The sequence below is a fragment of the Akebia trifoliata genome, chromosome 4 (genome assembly GCF_017979445.1).
Source record: "Akebia trifoliata isolate Shusen 1 chromosome 4, ASM1797944v1, whole genome shotgun sequence".
NCBI lineage: Eukaryota > Viridiplantae > Streptophyta > Magnoliopsida > Ranunculales > Lardizabalaceae > Akebia > Akebia trifoliata.
Genome location: NC_141378.1, coordinates 3869084 through 3887724, shown reverse-complemented (window position 1 = coordinate 3887724; position 18641 = coordinate 3869084). Strand labels below are relative to the sequence as shown.

At 34.3% G+C, this 18641-nt stretch overlaps 3 protein-coding genes and 2 non-coding genes across 5 annotated transcripts; 2 read left to right on the top strand and 3 right to left on the bottom strand.

Annotated features, from left to right (window-relative positions):
* Window positions 1-1471: 1471 nt before the first annotated feature.
* Window positions 1472-3636, bottom strand: LOC147403069 (Ribosomal protein L19e family protein). The gene is made up of 5 exons (XM_086438518.1): window positions 3449-3636; window positions 3102-3224; window positions 2482-2795; window positions 1848-1894; window positions 1472-1744 (listed from the first exon to the last, which is right to left on the bottom strand). The coding sequence occupies exons 1-5, from the start codon at window positions 3558-3560 to the stop codon at window positions 1720-1722; spliced, it is 621 nt and encodes a 206-aa protein (XP_086294644.1). The 5' UTR covers window positions 3561-3636; the 3' UTR covers window positions 1472-1719.
* A 5468-nt stretch (window positions 3637-9104) lies between these two features.
* On the top strand, window positions 9105-10454 carry LOC147403068 (F-box protein PP2-B15-like). Its single transcript, XM_086437627.1, has 3 exons — window positions 9105-9491; window positions 9602-9720; window positions 9827-10454. Exons 1-3 carry the CDS (start codon window positions 9228-9230, stop codon window positions 10284-10286), a joined length of 843 nt encoding a protein of 280 aa, XP_086293753.1. The 5' UTR covers window positions 9105-9227; the 3' UTR covers window positions 10287-10454.
* Window positions 10455-14087: 3633 nt separating this feature from the next.
* Window positions 14088-14182, bottom strand: LOC147403067 (small nucleolar RNA snoR53Y). The gene has a single exon (XR_015178149.1). It is a non-coding gene; the product is annotated as a small nucleolar RNA snoR53Y (small nucleolar RNA).
* A 77-nt stretch (window positions 14183-14259) lies between these two features.
* LOC147403066 (small nucleolar RNA snoR69Y) lies at window positions 14260-14362 on the bottom strand. Its single transcript, XR_015178157.1, has one exon. It is a non-coding gene; the product is annotated as a small nucleolar RNA snoR69Y (small nucleolar RNA).
* A 2331-nt stretch (window positions 14363-16693) lies between these two features.
* Window positions 16694-17982, top strand: LOC147403065 (uncharacterized). Its single transcript, XM_086437542.1, has 3 exons — window positions 16694-17106; window positions 17182-17272; window positions 17368-17982. The coding sequence occupies exons 1-3, from the start codon at window positions 16838-16840 to the stop codon at window positions 17980-17982; spliced, it is 975 nt and encodes a 324-aa protein (XP_086293668.1). The 5' UTR covers window positions 16694-16837.
* Window positions 17983-18641: the final 659 nt, after the last annotated feature.

Here is an 18641-nt window from a genome sequence, read left to right as displayed (position 1 = left end):
ATCATGGTATTGTTAAATTTGCAGTTTGAAGCTTAATGTGTCGGTTCTTTATATGGCAATTGTTTGGGGAAGTGGCCCTATTAGATTTTAATATTTTGATATTAAACATAATAATAATGTGCATCTTTGTTTGGATTATCTGGCCTTCAATGCGTCGCTCCACGACAGATGAAAGTCTCAAAAGGAGATTGATTTGGATGTCGTTGTCTTTCTTCTCTCTTTTTTTTTTTTTTTCCGTGCGTGCGGCCACTTCAAAATTACAGTAGAATCCTCTTCGCTTTTGTATATATTTCACTCTACTACTCTTTTATTAATATTTCTATTGGATTGATGGTCCACGACTTCAGTGAAAGAGATACAAAGACACAACCTCCTAATAAAAGAATTGTAACTTATGCCACTCGCTCAAATGATCTTCAAAAGGGGAACGCAGTGATGCATAGACTTCCCAGGAGCCTAAGATGCATCTTTTGAATGTTGGATATATGCAGGATCTGAGTCTACAATGTGTCTTCTATTCCATTGCGCCCAGTAGATCAATCCTGACATGCTTGTAATGGGAACAAACAGTCGGGAAGACAATTCTTTCCTCTCTTTTGCTTCGGCAAGTCTCCTTTGTGCACCATGACATACCTTGGTGAAATTAAACATGACAGATTACTCCCTAACAAACCCAAAGACCTGTTTGTAATATAGATTAAAAAAAAAATGCTTCCAAGACCCAAGTCAATGACTTTTTGACCAACTCTTCTCTAGTCATAGTTTAAACCCATCAAGGTTCTCAAACAATGTTCCATGATCTTGCATCACAACAACAAAACCCAATTTTCTGACAATGGTATCAACCAATTCTTTTCTGAATAGGGCACATGCAAGGGATCTTAAACCACCTTCTGTAATCTTGCATCTCAACACTGAGATCCAATTTTGCATAGGGGCAATGGAATAATAAAACATCCAAATTAAATGGTCCTAACCATCCAATGCATTTGTTTTGGTTTCAACCGTTACCATCCCAGCATCAAGGCATCAAACCACCAATCACAAGTTGCACCTATAAACATTTCACAACTTTCTATAGGGTTAATACATCCAACTCTGGCCAAAACATTAAGCATAAAGAGGTGGACATCTAACAATCAGTATTGATTAATTTTCCCCTTTCATACACAAAGGTAAGGCGATTCAGAACCAGGTAAGGTGGGTGGGGAGATCAGCATCAACTGCAATACAACCCAAGGCCAGTATCCCACATATCGTAATGAAACTATGCAGTCATTCTCAAGAAGTTCATCCCAAATCCACATGGATTCCTCGAACAAAGATGAGTTTGATAGGGCAAGCGATGAAGGTGGGTATTGATCATATATATTTCTTTTAAGTATAAATACTCGTCTAAAGCATTTCCTAGCTGTGCTCTGCTGCAATCAGGTCACATACATTATATATTTTCTCATAAACTACTTTAAAATGAAAACTAAGAGAATTTAAACTCTCAATCTCAGCAAGAAAACTCAATTACAATCTCTGTCCAGTCACCACATATGGTTTGAAAGAAACATCACCAAACACGGGAAAAAAAAAAAACTCAAATAAGCCAAGTTTCATAATTTTGAAGTTTACTTTGTGCTTGGTGTAAAGAAAGAACAGCAAAAATGGGGGAAAGGCTCCAAAAACTACTATACTACTGCATACCTAATGATATTTTATAAGAGTATCTCATTTCTTGGCCTTCTTAGCTCCCCTACAAGAGAAAACATTAATAAGATTAGACGTTGGTACCAAACTTCCCCTATTCCAAGTAGAGTGAAATATTTAAACTTGTACAAAACACAAAATCTCCTTACTCGACTTTTGGAGGTGCCAGAGTAGGTGCCGCTCGTTCTACAGGTCCCTGTAGCAAATTGGATCAACATTACAAATTTAGAAACCCATTTTGGAGAAAAATAAACCTATCTACTTGATATTCATAATTCAACTCTTTCCCAAAAAACTGAGCCAAGTAAAATTTTCTTTACAAATTAGAATCCAACCCACAAGGAGTTGAATGCCGACTTACTCCCATCAGTTTTTACTAAACATGACATATTGCCACTTTTCGAAGTAAATATTGCAATTTATGTTTCATGAGTGCGATTTCGGAGGCCCACATTCTCATTGGTTCACATGTATTGAAAAGCACCCCAACGTGATCTAACATAGGTATTCATAATTTCAAAATGCTATTCAATACATGTGGGGTCTCCAAAATAAACGAACTCGTGTTTTACTTGGACACTATGATCTATGAACAAAACACATAATGTTACGACGATCCAATCTTAAATGGTTTCACTGGTAAAATGGACATCCATTCTATGAAATGATCAATCAATTAAGTCGTTCACCAGTAATAAAATCATGGGTAGTTTTAAGTTATTAAATAATATGTGTTACTATTACGATAGCTTGAAACGGAAGGTTCACAAAGGCATAACTCACCTGGGCCAAACGTTCCTCCCTCCTGGCATTCTTTCTTTCCCTGCTAGCCTTGTTCTTAGCACGCTTAGCCTCAAACTGATCAGACAAAGTCTTCTCTCTTGCCTTCTCAGCCTTTGACTTATGAATACTCTCCATCAGCACACGCTTGTTCTTAAAGACATTACCTTTTACCTTCATGTACATATCATGATACATATGCTTGTCAATCTTCTTTGATTCTCTGTACTTGCGAAGCAAACGCCTGAGTACCCTCATTCTCCTCATCCAAAGAATCTTAGTGGGGAGCCTTGCCTCCCTAGTACCCTTTCGCTTACCTATTAACACACCACATTATAGTCTATAAAACCATCCAAACCCTTTAAAAAAAACTCAACCCATCTCTTTACAAGGAAATTTCTCCAATCTAGTCGAGTATTTTTTTTAAACTATTTTCCAAAGTTTTTCCAATATTTCATGAAAAAAACTAGTTTCCTTCTATGAGTAATTGCCCATTACAGATGCTGAACCAATATCACAATATACATCTTGTAAATTTTGGGGTTGGCGCTATGATTTCTATTTCTACATAAAACTTTATTAAGAACCAAAATGTTTCATTAAATCTCGAAAAAAAAAATTACCATATCCAGAATGACGACCCTTCCTCTTGGCCTCCTTCATTCGGCGAGCACGAGATCGAGAGTGAATCTTAGTTGGCTTTCGGATGATGAAACCATCCTTAACCAGCTTTCTAATGTTTTGTCCTGCAATCGAAAATCACAAATGATTACCCTATAAAGTGATGAACAAAACCCTAAATCCCAACAGAAAGAAAAACTTGAATTCTCCACTACATGGATGTATCAGATCGAACCCATCAGTATCGATCAAAATGAGAATCAAAAGTTGTATTTTTGTTGGAATTTAAACCAAATAACGGTCAAAATGATCGAAAAAGGAGATTAAGAATAAAGAGAGATGATCATACTGGAATTGGCCATGGAGATTTCGTTGACCTCATTGGGGTCTAGCCAGACTTTCCCTCTCCCGCACTTGAGAACGCTTGCGGAGAGCCGCTTTTGAAGTTTCAGAGACACCATCTCGTCTCGCTCGCTCGCTTCTCTTCTGCGAAACAGAGAACCGTCAAGTTCAAGAAGAGTGTCTACTTGAGTTCGAAGCCCTGGATATAACCGTGATTAGGGTTCACTTGGGTTTTTTTGTGGCATAGTTGTAGATTCGAGAGATGCTAAGGGCATTTAAGTAACAAAATATTCTGATTCAATACACCAGATGTTGGATAAGTTATCGGACACCGAGTCTTGTTAGTTGCCATATATATATCGTTGTACTCCATTTGAGTATTTTGCTAAATTACTCCATATGACATGAGTATGAAGCATATGTTGAACAAGAATACTTTGGCAAGATTTTCCTAGGGTGCAACTTGGTCTGGTTCAAACTGAGGTTGAGCCAAACCGATGGCTTTGGGGTGATTTGGAGTAAGTTGTGATTCAATATTAGGTTAAGAACATGGATAACAGATCGATCCATTTCGATTTTGGTTCAAGGCTTATATAGAACTAAACCAAACCTAGAATAGCACTTACTACTTTTTAAGAGTTAGGACATAAATTAATTATTTTTTTCATAGATTAATTATTTATTATATGGAATTTCATGTAGGTTATTTATTTGTTTTTTTTTTTTAATAAAAAATATATAGCTTCCAAGCAGGTTTACAGAATATTGGCAATCAAAAGAATCAAACTGACTTCGGTTTGTTTTGATTTGATTAAGTTCTATGGACATTTCTGTTTGATTATGGTTCTTATTTAGGGGAACCGACTTGTGTTAGTTCGATTTTCCCCAAACCGAACCAAGTTGCACCCCTAGAATTTAGCTAATCAAGTGGTTAGTGCAGGTCAGAAATTCATGCTTACAATTGAGACATAGATCAAGTTGGAGCGTTTGTTTAGAATAAGGGCATTGGCTGTTTTCACGAATCTAGCAGGCGTACATATGTCTGGCATGTGTGTGTCAAGTGCCCTTGTACATATGTCTCTGTATATAACATTCTATGTGCCATTGTATGTCATTCTAACGGGTCATGTAGTTGGCCTTGGACTTCCATAAGACTTAGTATGAGTGACCTTAACTTTTAATGTTTCCTTATAGGTATGGGGGAAATACTTAGCATCCTGTATGGATGAGAAGTTTTGATCGAATCCCATAAGACCTAGTATTTATTTCTTTTGCTTATCGTGGGTGTCCCCACCCTTCGGGTGAGATTGATCCCACAGTCACACACACCGTCCCCTTGGAAAGTCCTACATGCAATTGGTTAAGTCGAGGTTTATCGGATCCTGGAGGGTGACCCTAAGAAGTTCATAGTTTCAGAGGGTTTCAAACACTTGACCTACCCTTCTGGAGGAGCTTATCAAGGCTCGGTTTGCCACTGGTCTATGCACAAATTTCTTGTAAGTTAGTCATTGTTTCCTTTATTGTGTTGCTTTGTGTATCATGGGTTCTTTTAAGCTTACTTGCGTAGCGATGCCTTCCAATGCTGCATGATTGGGCATCGCAAAGAATATGCTCGTGACACTCCTTGATTAGGTGGTATGAAGTCCGTGAGTGGTAATACAATGTGTATCCCAAGGAGGAGAATCTATGGTTCCGTGTTCATGTCACATCAGCTGAGTGAAGATTTTCTAGTTAAAAATGCAGGACTCGTATTCAAATGCTCCCAAAAGAGCTTCCTACGCAAGTCGAAATAGGAAACTTTCTTTGGAAGCAATCCAAACATCTACCTAGTATCTACTAATGGCCTTATTATGGATCAAGATGAAAATAATCAAATCTAGTGGTTATCCATCACTTATCAATTGATATTTTTCAAGAGAGATTTTGTTACTAAATGGATTTTGTGGAAAACAAAAAATAAATTTAATATATTTATATTTGAATCATTCAAATCAACTCTTGAATTGTTGATTTGACTCAACTTGGTAATCATTCAAGTGGAGTTGAGTTTTTGAGTATTAAAACTAGAGTTAGGTTAGTGTGACTAATTAGTCATGCTCCTACTCCCACAAAGGCTTGTTGGGTTTAAGGGTGTCAATGGGAACCTATTTACCCGGAATCGAAAATTTAGATTCCAATTCCCTTTTTATCAGAGAACCAATTATAGTTGGTTCTAATATGGAACCGAACCAATAAGAACTGAAACCATCAGGTTCTATCCAATGGGTACCTATGAGCACCCGGAACTGATTTATTTTTACATTATACATGATTCTAGATAATCCTATATTTTAAAATTAACATATATGATATAAAATTCTTCAAATTTCATATAAACTAAATATTTGAGCTTAAGATGAGTCATTTCTTTTGAAATTTATTATTTGTAAAGGAAAATAAATTTTAATATTTGAAAATAAAAGTCATTAAATCATTATTTTAATGGAACAAATTATTATTAAGTTGATACTTTACAAATAATATATTGTTTTTTTTAAATAATTTTTTTAATAATGATTTTGAAATAATTTTTCTCATTTGATTCTTGAGAACCAGAACCGACAGGCACCTGTGATTTTTTATGGTTCCAGTTCTAATTTCACTTATTATAAAACTGGAACCGGAACCGATAAAATATAAAGGTTATGATTCCAATATTCATATGAATCGAACCGGAACAGACCAATTGACATCCCTAGTTGGGTTCACATGGAATTGTAACAAAATAACACCTCAAACCTCCAGAGTTCATAGATTAGATCGGATTTAAAAGGAAATTATAAAATAAATAAATAAAGTAAAGTAAAAATAAATTGGGGTGTTATCAAAAGTTTTTAAAATGGATGGTCATTGAATTCCCAACTTTTAAATTCAAATATAATAGTGATTTTTTTTTCAAAGTTCTTTCACTTTGTGTTTGTTGTGGGGAAGCAAAATAAGAGCAAGAATCATATCTAAAACAAGTATATCTACAGAACATAAGGATTTATGTGATTTGAAAAATTACCTACATTCACAAAGGAGGTAGGAATCAATCCATTACCAACAATAAAGATCGATTACAAGCACTCATTATGTGAAAACTGGAAATTTCTATAGCAAAATTTGGTGAGCCAAGGCCCATGAAATTTGGAAACCAAAATTCGATAACCTAGGGCTATTGTAAGTTGTGATTCTCCCTAAAATCAATGGCTTACAACAGTCAAATTTCTTTCATCCTCCATTAATTTGATGATTTCAACCCGTTGGATGAAAAAATTTGACGCCATAATCCATTGAATATGAGCTTTTTTCACGTTGTGACTTAGACCTCCATAACTCTCTTGATGCTCCAAATTCCTTCACAGAGCAATAAAAAAGCGTTTTTCTTAAAATTATGAATAATAACCCATACATGTGAGATCAAAACCCTGCCTCAACCTATTTATGAATCAAAAGTGGGAAAAAGGTAGAAAAAAACGAAAAAAAATAAAAAAGAGAAGTATGATAAGATTTAGTTTGATTATAATTGTGTGAGTATGAGTTATATCAAACCAATAAAATTTTCCTAATATAATGTGCACCAAGTCAGGCCCAACTCTTGACTTGAGCAAAGGCTCAACTTTGGAGCTACCACGCCTAGGGGCGGATTTAGAGTGGGGGCTGTGGAGGTACTTGCCCCCATAAGAATTTTCAAAGTCTATGCATTAGTGAGGTATTGCGATATGTTTTAACGGCCAATAAAAACATCTGTCGCTATTGCTCTCATAATTATTTTTTTCCAATCTTAGTTGTCCCCACAACTATTTTTTGTCACTCTTAGTTATCCCCACAAAGAAATGTCTACTCTTGTTTGCCCTCACATGGGCAAAATCCTGACTCCTCTCTTGATCACACTGTTTCAAAATTTGGAGGAACTTGCTCATAACATGACACATAGCTTTTTATATTTATTTCACATCTTAACCTTTTTATTATTATTATTATTATTATTATTTATTTAGGATACCTTCTCAAAGATGTTACGTGCAACTTAAAGAAGAGAGTTCTATCAAAATTTTGAAGTAGGACAGGCACTTGGAAGTTTTTTTCACATAACAATAATGCGTTATATGTGGCCATCCCCAATTATATGGGTTGGGGTTACCGTCAAAATGATATCATGGTCTAACGATCTAATCGACATGACTTTTTCAAGTTTTATCCTAACTATTTTTCTAACTAAATTCATTCTCTCTCTCTATAGGAAAAGGTTGAAGTAGCATCTAATCGTTTGACACATTGCTGACATAGATGTGTCTATAAAACCATAAATGAGTTGCATCGAGATACGAGTGAGGAGCATCTATGATTCTATACACAATAATGTCCCAAATGATATTCATTTTGAAGTTACTCCAGCACGGCCCATTAATATATTGAATGAAGCAGCCTTACTAGACTCGCAATATCCTTTGAAAGTCTTCTCAACTCGTTTTGACCCTTCATTTTCAAAATTTGCCGGGTCAACGTTCTAAGGTACTAACATTGCTGTGTTGGCTCACTTTTTTCTTTTTAACATCTGAATAAGGATTAATATGTGTTAGAAATTATTAAGGAGACCCTCTAAGGGTTGGTGAGATGGCCAAGACCAAATCAAGTGGTGGTCTTGATTTCGAATCCCCCTTAAGTGCCACTCTCAAGTATTTATCCCAAAATTTACTTAGTGGATTACACGTGCTTTGAGGATTAATCGGATACTCTAAAAAGCTCGAATTCAAAAAATTAAAAAAAAAAATAAAATTATTTAACTGTAAAAACTTGCAAGTTTATATAATTAAGAGTGCTAGAGTAACATTGGATAGTACATCGATCCTAATATTTTGATGCGGTGGTGGTGGATGAAAAGCATATATGATTATGTGTGCATCACTACATCAGAATGTACAATCGATGTACATTTTAATGTTACTTCAATATTATCTTATAATTAATCATAAATATGTTAGATAGTGTCTTTTGTAGACCTAAGGATTAAGGAGCTATGAAGACAATCATGAGTCAATTGTTTCGGATGGTTGACAATATCTTGCATATTAAGGTTGTTGAAATATTATCTAATTATGTCATACTTTATTATAATTCAAGTATTTTTTGTATTTGCAATTGTTATTTTAATTTATAATATATTTTTTTTCTTTTTGAAATAGGTGGTGCTGGCGTGACACATGATTTACTACTCGTATCGCAAGAAAACACATATATGTTTATGTGCACACCTCACGTCAAAATTGTGAGAGTTGCAATAACTCCTGAGTCACCTCAGCATTAGTGTATCTAATGCCATACTTTATTAAAAGTAATATTTTCTTGTAAAAAAAAGAAAAAGAAAAGTATTTTGTTTTATTTTAAAATATTAGAACTATTGTATTTAAATAATTATAAAATTAATATTTAGTTTGACTGATCCAAGAAACTTGCGATATACGTGTCGATTGAATTTTTGAGTTTTAAAACTATGTGCAGAACCAGTGAGGTAAAGCCAGCCATCCGCGTCAAAGGGTCAAAAAAAGTGATATATGTGAATATAACCCCCACACGTTTGATGGGGAAATTTCTTCGTAACTTGTGTCTTTTTTCATTAATGTGTCTACGCTTCATCCATAGAATTTTCTCTTTGATTATTATAAATATAAGCTGTTATTCACCAACACAAGTGCCACACATAAAGACTCTAAAGAGCCTAAGGTTTCATTTCTGAATTTCATTAATAAGTCTAATATCTTAGAATGGAAGGTGTTGATTTTAATATCCTCCCTGAAGGTTGTATTTCTACCTTCATCTCCCTATCTTCTCCCCTGGATGCGTGTAGATCGTCACTTGTCTCTTCAATCTTTCGATCCGCGGCTGACTCCGATGTCGTTTGGGAGAGATTCTTGCCATCCAATTATCAAGAAATCTTATCGAGATCGGTTTCTTCAATAGCCTTTTCGTCTAAGAAAGAGCTTTTTTTTCATCTCAATCACCCCATTCTTATTGATGGTGGTAACAAAGTAAGCTCAAATTACCTCTAAATGTCACTCTAGCAATTAAGGGTACACATACGTTTGTAGAATTATATCATGTCAAGATTAACTTACAATAATTTAAATTTTGACAATAGAGCTTCGCATTGGAGAGATCGTCGGGCAAGGTGTGTTATATGTTGTGTGCAAGAGAGCTTCTGATCTCGGAGGCAGATGATCCAATTATATGGAGCTGGAAATCGGTACCCGATTCAAGGTTAGTACTGAATTCCCCCTTCTTTGTTAAAACTATGACCATTATGTGCTTATTTTCAGACTAAATGGTTTATTTAAGATCATTTATTTTATATTTTGTATTGTAGATTTTCCGAAGTGGCCGAATTAAGAGGTGTCATGAGATTGGAAATCCAAGGAAAGATCGATAGTCGCTCATTGTCTCCCAAAACGACTTATGCTGCTTATCTTATCATGAAATTCACTGATTGCTCTTATGGGCTGAACTCCATACCTTCGGAGTTGTCCGTTGAAGTAGGAAGCCATGTGTCCAGGGGTACTGCATATCTACCTCACAACAACAATAAAAAACAATGGTTGGAGCATCTGTATTACTTAAATCGTGCACAAATGTTGCAGTCTAGGGTGATCAAAGGGGAACAAAGTGAACCTCGGGAAAGAAATGATGGATGGATGGAGATTGAGTTGGGTGAGTTCTTTAATGATGGAGGGGATGGTGTGGTGAAGATGAGCTTGATGGAGGTGAAAGGTGATTTCCTGAAAGGAGGGCTTATTGTTGAAGGCATTGAACTGAGGCCTAAAGTATAAAAGAGGACTAATATGTCTATTAGTTTAATCATTCTTTTATTCATTGTTTGTCATCAAATATGAAAGAAATTAAGAAGAATTTAATCATTATGGCTATGTTGTAGATCACGTAGATCCACTGCAGTGTTTTGTCTTGTCACACCATGTAGCACTTTTTCGATGGTTAAAAGTGCCGCGTTCAAAAAGTAAAATATCAGTCCGCACGGGCTCATCATGATTTACATCAGATTAAAAATAATAATTTTTTATCTAATCAAAGACTTTGAAAATAGACGGCCACTAAACTCCTAAATTTATATTGAAAGTGAAATTGTAAGTCTATTAATACAATTTTGGATCAAAGCTCCATCTTCTCTCTTCAAACTATAAAAAAAAGGGTTGAATTCGTTTAGAACTCTTCGATGAGAGAACCTGTTTCATCCATGGGTGCCCATCTCAATAAGAGAGATTTGAATCCATGACATCCCACAAAAATAAGTTCATGTATTTGAGACTTGCGAGATCATCACTTCTAAAACGAATCCAATGGACGATCGTAATCATTCTAGAGGTGGCTTGGGATCATTATGAATCCAATTAATTCTCAAGTCAAAGTCATTCTTGAGCCATCACCCCATGCTCAAGTTAAAATCAAGCAATTCCAATTTTTGTGAGGAGCTGTTGACACGGTTTTATAATAGAGAAGATTGTTTGTTAAGTGGACGTCCCAGTCTTTGTGGTGGCGTGGGCTGAGAAGAACAACCATGTCACCTGCTACATTCTTTCCAGGGAAAATTACTTATAAGGCCCTAGTGAAGGGAATTTTTTATATATAAATAATCCTAAGTTTTGGGCAGTCTCTTAATAATCCATTTAGTAATCTTTTCTTTTCTTAACCATCTCTGGAACCTTGACTCCCACATTTCTTACGATTGAATGTCTTTTTGAATTGAACTCATCGTTTTTATTAAAAAAAATTTGGATTTTTGACATCTCAATCAAGTTTTTGAGACTCCATTTTGTCAGAAAGGATTTAAAATGAAAGAAGAAGTCATTTTCAGGCATTTTGAAAATATATGTAAAAAATAATAATTAGAATTTTTTCACTTTATTTTTTAATTTTTGGATGAAAATCGGCCAAGAGTGGTCCTTTTGGATTGAAATCATCTAAACAAGTGTCATATCAAATTTTTAGTCAATCTTTCCATGTATTTTAGTAAAAAATGGGTGGGTTTTACCAGTGTCAAGTTCACCACTTTTTATTTTAAAAGTGGTGAACTCGATAGTAAGTAGTGTTCAGTTCGCCAATAAAAATTGCGAACTCGACACTAAATAAAAAATAGTGAATTCGTCAATAATGAAGGGTCATTAAGAAATAAAAAAGTTTACTACAGATCTTATAAAGTTATTGTGCAAAACTTAGGGACTGTTTAAAAATAAATCCCCTTGGCAGGGCTCTTTTAAGTAATTTTACCAGGGATAATACTATGATACATACTTCTCTAAACCATGGTTCAAAGTTCAAACATCAACAACCATCTATAAAAAGAATAAAAATAAAAAAGCGACCAACCAAAGGAGGCCAACAACCCCTCAAAGTCGTTCATATTTTTTTGACTCACCACGTTTTTCAAATTATGATTCCTTGCACCACTCGTAGATAAAAAAAAAAAAAAAACAAATAAATGAATAAAAAATTCATGTGAGGTTCAGTTAGGTTGTTAATGCTTCATAATACCTTGTATGTAATATATAAGATCCTATAGCCAATTTGAGTTTTGACCTTATATAAATTAATTCTTTTTCTTTCGAGCGCGGCACTTAGGAAAATTAATATTTGGCTCACGCAGTATGTTTCCTGGTTCGTTGCTGTCAACAGTGATACCCGGTTATAATTTTTTTTTAAAATAAAGTCTCTTTAGTTATTTTTATTTGATTTACGCAATTTAAATTTTGAAAGTAACTACGTTTTATCCCATTAACCAAAGTAAATACTTAAACAATTAAGCTTGCAAATTTGGTGATATAAGATTCGTTGTATTTTAAGAACCCAAATAAATCGTAACATGAATCGATTCACTTAGTATCAATCTGCGGTATGATTTTATAGCTTGGCAGATGCTTTGGGCCTACTTAATCGATAAATGTTTAGCCTATTCTTTCTTGATCTCAGCGGCAAGCCCAGCCTTGATAAGCTCGTTAGGAAGGGTAGGTCAAGGGTTGAAACCCAATGAAGCAGTGAATTCCTTGTAGCCACACTCAAGGTCTGGTTTAACCTTGACTCAACCTGTTACACATAGGTCTTTCAGAAAGGGCAATGCATATAATCATGGGATTAGCCTCGCCTAAGGTATGTGCCAAAAGTTATTGTTTTAATGTGCCATGTGACAATGCATGAATCACATAAATATTAGAGTCGTGCTTGAGGCCAATAACTGTACTGTGTTGGAATCATAGATGCTTTTTCACTATCTAAAAAGCATCTTTGCTTCCTAAACACTTTCACTTAAGAAAAGTGAGATACAATCTTGAAGTCAGTTCAGCATTATTCTACATATTAACCTCACCAACCACATAAAATCCGAGAGGCACCTTTCCCGTTGAACCTAGTGAAACTACTAACGAACTTCAAAGATTCTTATTAATGAAAGACTTTTGAGTTTAAGGTAACATCAGTGCCGTGTCATACAATCATCTAATAGGTTGACATTTTTTTTTTTTTTCAATTCGGTTATTTGGTCTACTTTTTAATAACAGTGGGCCAGTGGTTGGTGTTATTGGACAACCAGTCATTCATGTTACATAGATGTTCAATATATATATATATATATATTTTAATATCTAAGTTTCAACTTATTTTCAAAAAATGTAAATAGTGCCAACATTTGCTTCTTGGGGAGTAATTTTGCGATCATCAACATAATGATAACATCAAAATCTTAAAAGTCCATGATCTGAATTTGTTCGAATAGGGAATGTTCAGGCATTTTCTTTCCTTCTCATGTTTGTCTCTAATCATGTTTCTATATTAATTTAGTAATTTATTTTTTATGGGTAAATTGAAATTAAACCCATGAACTCAAAGTTACTGCTTTGCAATGTGTCAAACCAACTGAGCTATAGGTGTAAACCCTCATGGCGTTTGTATGTTATTCCTTCACATATTCAAAATTTGTCATACATGAATTGGTTGGTTCACTAAAACAGAGCTTGATATAATTACCTTGATTTCATGGAGTTCTCATAATCATAATTTGTATTGTACATATGAGTAGTTCACAAAAGAACAAATTACAAGAGACATCCACTAACTTGTTTTATGTTCCTCTCATTCTCCCCACTTCTATCTATCACCGAAGGAGTTGTTATACAGAGGGATCATACATAAAACAACTATATGTTCTGCCCCCATTACTTCTTAAACAATTGTGTAAATAGATCAATTTTGCGATCATGATTCTTACAGGAATTTAAAAGAGAGACACTTCTCTAAGTGCACAAGGTGTACAACTTGTTCCAGTCGAAACTAAGAACCAAATATAGAGCAAAGTCACATAATATGTAAACAAGATCAATCTTACATTATTTTCTTCTTTGGGGAAGTAAAATATGATGGATATTGGTAAAACAAACCTAACATCACTAGAGTTTTAAAATTTAAAATCAAATATCAAAATTATATGTACAAGAAAGATCATACTATTATAGAAGGCTGAAATAAGGATTTGTATACTTCATTTGCCCCTTATTTCTTTTGTTTTCATTTAAAAGATAAACAATAAAAAATGGAGAGGCGGACAAAATATCAAAAGAAAAATGGAGAGTTCCCTCAGCGAATGTAAAACAAGATGTATTACTCATCAAAGAAATGAGTATCACTCAGTATTAGCATGGTTTAGTAAAGCATCACTGGGAACTATATATACAAATTAAAAATAAAAAATAAAAAATAAAAAATAAAAAAACCAATTATGAAGAATATAAAAAATATAAATAGGGTGCTCAGATAATATTTATTGGATCTTTTCCCCGATCCTTCAAATTGAAAGATCTCATAATGAGCTGGGATTATAAACAATATCATCATCGCATTCCCATCATCTAAACTTCCAAATCAAATATGAAAAATGAACCACCACACACACACACACACACACACACACGCAGAGACACAGAGAGAAGGGGGAAGGGGAGCATTGTTCACAGTATCATAATCGCCTAACAATACCCAAAGAGAAAGATGGAGGCGTCGAAGAGAAAACATTGTCGATTTAATAAGGCTGAGTGTTAGGGTTAGGGTTTTGGATCTTTTTATTTTTCAAATTTCTCAATATGCCCCTAACCTTCTAGCAAAATACGATATGACGGCAAGTCAAGTGTATAATTGTAAATGGGCCGGACCTGGGTGGCTGGGGCTAACTTTTGTTGAAATTTGCATTGGTCTGATACCCAAGCCCAATTAACATTAAATTTTATTCCCAAAACTACTATTACATTTCACCTAATTGGAACTATATCATGTTACCCATCCAAAAAAAAATTATATCATGCATGTTGGAATTACAATGTAAACAGATGGGCTTTTGTTCTGTATATCAAATTACTAAGAATCAAAACAAATTAAATATCTCAATCATGGTTCCTAGTGGGTCTAGTTCTAATTCAAAAACAAATGGGCCAAGAAATTACAATAAACTATTTAAAATTTCTGTCAGATTTCATCTTTTCTTCCATGAAACCAGTAAGAACTGAACCGTGATCAAGATAACTGAGAATCCAAAAATATACAATGAGCAATGGATAAGTATATTTCAAAAAAAAAAAAAAAAACTTCATTTAATGTGATCTTGATTGAAAATACTATTGGAAATTTGACTTGAACATCGAAATCTCTTACATGGTTGTGTATTTTGACATCTAGGACAAGCGGGAACTAGAATCAAACTATAGTTTGTTTACCAACACATATAAAGTAATGACTTATATATACAATGATTTCAGATATTATCATTTTGTTTCATATTGTGAATTTGGTAGTCCTAGAACGAGGATGATTCATTCTTATTCCAATTTAAATTTGGTTTCAGATATTTTCATTTTAGTTCATAATGTGAATTTGATAGTCCTGGAACAAGGATAATTCATTCTTATTCCAGTTGAATTGACTCTGATAACTATGTTGGACCTGTAAATGGATGGGGTCTGTATCTAACTTTTGTTAAAATCTAGGAGGCCCAAGGAAAAGCCATATTAAATATGCAATCCATACTGAAAACCACAACCAATCACGGACTTGACAATTACTTTATATGAGAATACTTTCGCACGAATGAAATGCCGTGCAGGCACCTTATTGGGCCCCCTGTCCCATCACATTTGGCCCACCAAATGGTCTATTAGGAAGTAGGGACCACCAATCCAATTAATCAAATTGAGTACTGATAGTACGATGGATTTGACGCACGCTATGTGAAAGCACATAATTTAGTATAAAAAAAAAAGTTTCTCTATCATGTATATAGTGAAAAAAGTAAAAAAAAATTTCAGATTTTATCGCCTTGTAACATTCAAAATCATGATCCGATGAAATGAGATTATAGAGGATAAAATTATATAAAATTAAAGATAAAAATAAAAAAATAAAAAATTTTCACTATTAAATTTTATTTTTAAATGTGAGTGTTGGTAGCCATCCATTTTGCACACCATGGATCAAATTTGATAAACAATTTTTTATTTTAAATATTTTTTTAATATGAATATTTTCATGAAATCTATATATATGTTGTTGGATTGTTAATGTGATAATCAATGTGAGCCCATTGATCTTTTTTAAGATTTGAAATCTAAATAAATAAATATATGAGTAAAAAATGGGCAAGAGAAAAAACTTTTTTAAAAAAAATAAATTATGTGTTACCAGTGTGTCCGTCCACCAAAAGTCGATTATATTAATTATTAGCACTCAATCAAAATCGATTGAACCCATAATCATAACATCAAGAAGAGTGCTAATTTTTTTAACTCAATTTGACAGCCAGACTCAAAAACTCACCGATGTGGTATGGGTAAAGAATTGTAGATTTTATCATTCACAATACACAATCAACCTACTATCTACAGTTGTGTATCCCGAGTGAAAGAATCTACGGTTAGTCGCACATGACGCATTGGTAAGTTTTGAGTTCGGCGGTCAGGTTGAGTTAAAAAATCATTACTTTCTCAAGAACGTGAGCATAGTTCTTAATACGCCATGTGGACACCTGAAGATACGTAAATCTTTCACCACGTAATCTTTTATTCAAATGGGATCGACTTTAAGGTGGGTCCCATCCCTACACTTGAAACACGTGTCCACATGACCTGGTCAACGGTCGAGATTAATCCATGGTTCTGTTGCAGATTTCCTCCTCGGCACGTAAGACGCCAAGTACCGACTCTACCAAGGCTGTCCGCTTCAAACTCCTATCGAAATTGTCTTCAGAAAAGAAAACCCCAACTTCCCAATCTTTTCATCTCAAACACCAAATCAAACAAATCGCTTGAAATTGCAAAAAACCCAGAAAATAAAGATGGAAGAATCATCTAATAAGCAAAGAAAGAAGAAGATTGAAGTAAGAGGTGCTGGAGTTGGAGGAATTCTGGTTCTGGGTGGAGCATTAGTTGCTGCAGCTTTGATAGCCACTTTTACCCACATAACAAACAAGAGAAAACCCAATTCAAAAACCCCGCAAAAACCTCATAAATTTAAGGAAAGAAACTGTAGTGGGAGCAGTAGAGAAGGAAGTGAAGGACTTCTCTCTGTTCTTCATCCATCTTCCTCTGTTGAATCTCATCGCTGGTATAAAAAAGTGAACGTTCTATTTTTATTTTTATTTTTATTGAATTTGGTATTAGTTAACGATTTTCTCTGCAGCTGTAGAAGCAGAATTGAACATGGAGAGTCGAGGATCGAATCGACCCAGATTGGGTTATTTGATTCAGTGGAGATTGAAACACATGTCATGGTAATTTTGTTAATAAAGTTTATTGATTTCTGTAGTTTTCTTTAATTAGAGACTCTGAGACTAAATGGGTTAACTCGATATGGTGTTTTTATCAGGAAGAGAGATCAGCTCTTGAAGTCAATGGGGAAGATCAGGATCTGGATATTGTGTCTTATAAATCACAAACAGATAGCCTTTGGACATCCAATGATTATGTTATAAGCAAAGATAAAGGATTTTCTTCATTGGATATCGATGTGAGTTTGATTGATGAAGAAAACATAAACAGGGAAGATCATGTTGAGGATTCTCTTTATGCTAATGCTCTTGTAGTTGTTCAAGAAAACCCATCACTGCAAATCGAAGAAGAAGATGATGATGAGGAGGAGGAGGAGGAGGATGAGATAGAAGGAGAGGGAACAGGTGACTCTTCCATGGAATCAAACACTGAGCCAATTTGGCCAGCCGAGTCCATGGAAGATGGGTCATTAGAATTGAAGGAGACGAAGACCCAAGTTCAGATTTTAGCTGAGAAGATCGATGAGGTAGATATTAAACCAGTCGAAGACGAAGGTGAGATTGAGTCGATGAGGATTTTTAAGAGTCAAGAGAAGAAAACAGGGTTCATGATGGTAAGGTCAAGGTTTTGTGTGTGGTCAATGTTTGCTGTGGGGCTATTGTTTGTTTTGCTGTCTCATGTTATGATCTTTAGTTTCAAGAATATAAAATAAAATTTTTAGAGGCTCTGATTATTGAATTTATATAGGGGTGCACATGGTGGATTGGTTCGGATTTTGACAAAATTAAAATCGAACCAAACATAATCGATTTTACAAATTTGGAATCGAAACAATCCAAACCAACTTTAGTTCGGATAAGATCATAAATAATGCCTATTTTTAAAATGAAAATGATTTTATGATAAATTTTGACTGAAACCTATATAAATTAAAAATTAGAAGAAGTTCAATGAGACTGAAAAAAATTATAATTTTAAAATTGGTATTTTAGATGGATTAGTGAGGAAACTAATTCATAAATGGTAGATTAACGAATCCAAGTCTAGGATCGTATATTATATTTCATCTAACAAACACGGCATAAAGGTTCTAGTAAAAAAATAATGAATCAAACTCTTTGAAAAAGTTTTTCCATAAATTGATTGATTCATTTAAGAGTTGATAGAGAGATTTGTGCAAAATTTTTTTATGAGTTTTTGTTAGAAAAAAATAGAGGAGATAAAGTTGAAGACTTTGATGAGTTATCTCTTCGTAATACACACACACACACACACACACACACACATATATATATATATATATATAGGGAAATGTTCAGCACCCTAAGTTTTACCACACACTTTAACAAACGTTTTTTGTCCTACATGGGT

Excerpts from the sequence above, each read along its gene's own strand:
- LOC147403069 (XM_086438518.1), bottom strand. The coding sequence starts at position 3,560 with ATGGTGTCTCTGAAACTTCAAAAGCGGCTCTCCGCAAGCGTTCTCAAG. Across the intron at positions 3,225-3,448 it reads AATCTCCATGGCCAATTCCA|GACAAAACATTAGAAAGCTG; the intron begins GTATGATCATCT and ends TTTCGATTGCAG. Across the intron at positions 2,796-3,101 it reads GGGTCGTCATTCTGGATATG|GTAAGCGAAAGGGTACTAGG; the intron begins GTAATTTTTTTT and ends GTGTGTTAATAG.
- LOC147403068 (XM_086437627.1), top strand. The coding sequence starts at position 9,228 with ATGGAAGGTGTTGATTTTAATATCCTCCCTGAAGGTTGTATTTCTACC. Across the intron at positions 9,492-9,601 it reads TTATTGATGGTGGTAACAAA|AGCTTCGCATTGGAGAGATC; the intron begins GTAAGCTCAAAT and ends TTTTGACAATAG. Across the intron at positions 9,721-9,826 it reads AAATCGGTACCCGATTCAAG|ATTTTCCGAAGTGGCCGAAT; the intron begins GTTAGTACTGAA and ends TTTGTATTGTAG.
- LOC147403065 (XM_086437542.1), top strand. The coding sequence starts at position 16,838 with ATGGAAGAATCATCTAATAAGCAAAGAAAGAAGAAGATTGAAGTAAGA. Across the intron at positions 17,107-17,181 it reads TCTGTTGAATCTCATCGCTG|CTGTAGAAGCAGAATTGAAC; the intron begins GTATAAAAAAGT and ends TTTTCTCTGCAG. Across the intron at positions 17,273-17,367 it reads AGATTGAAACACATGTCATG|GAAGAGAGATCAGCTCTTGA; the intron begins GTAATTTTGTTA and ends TGTTTTTATCAG.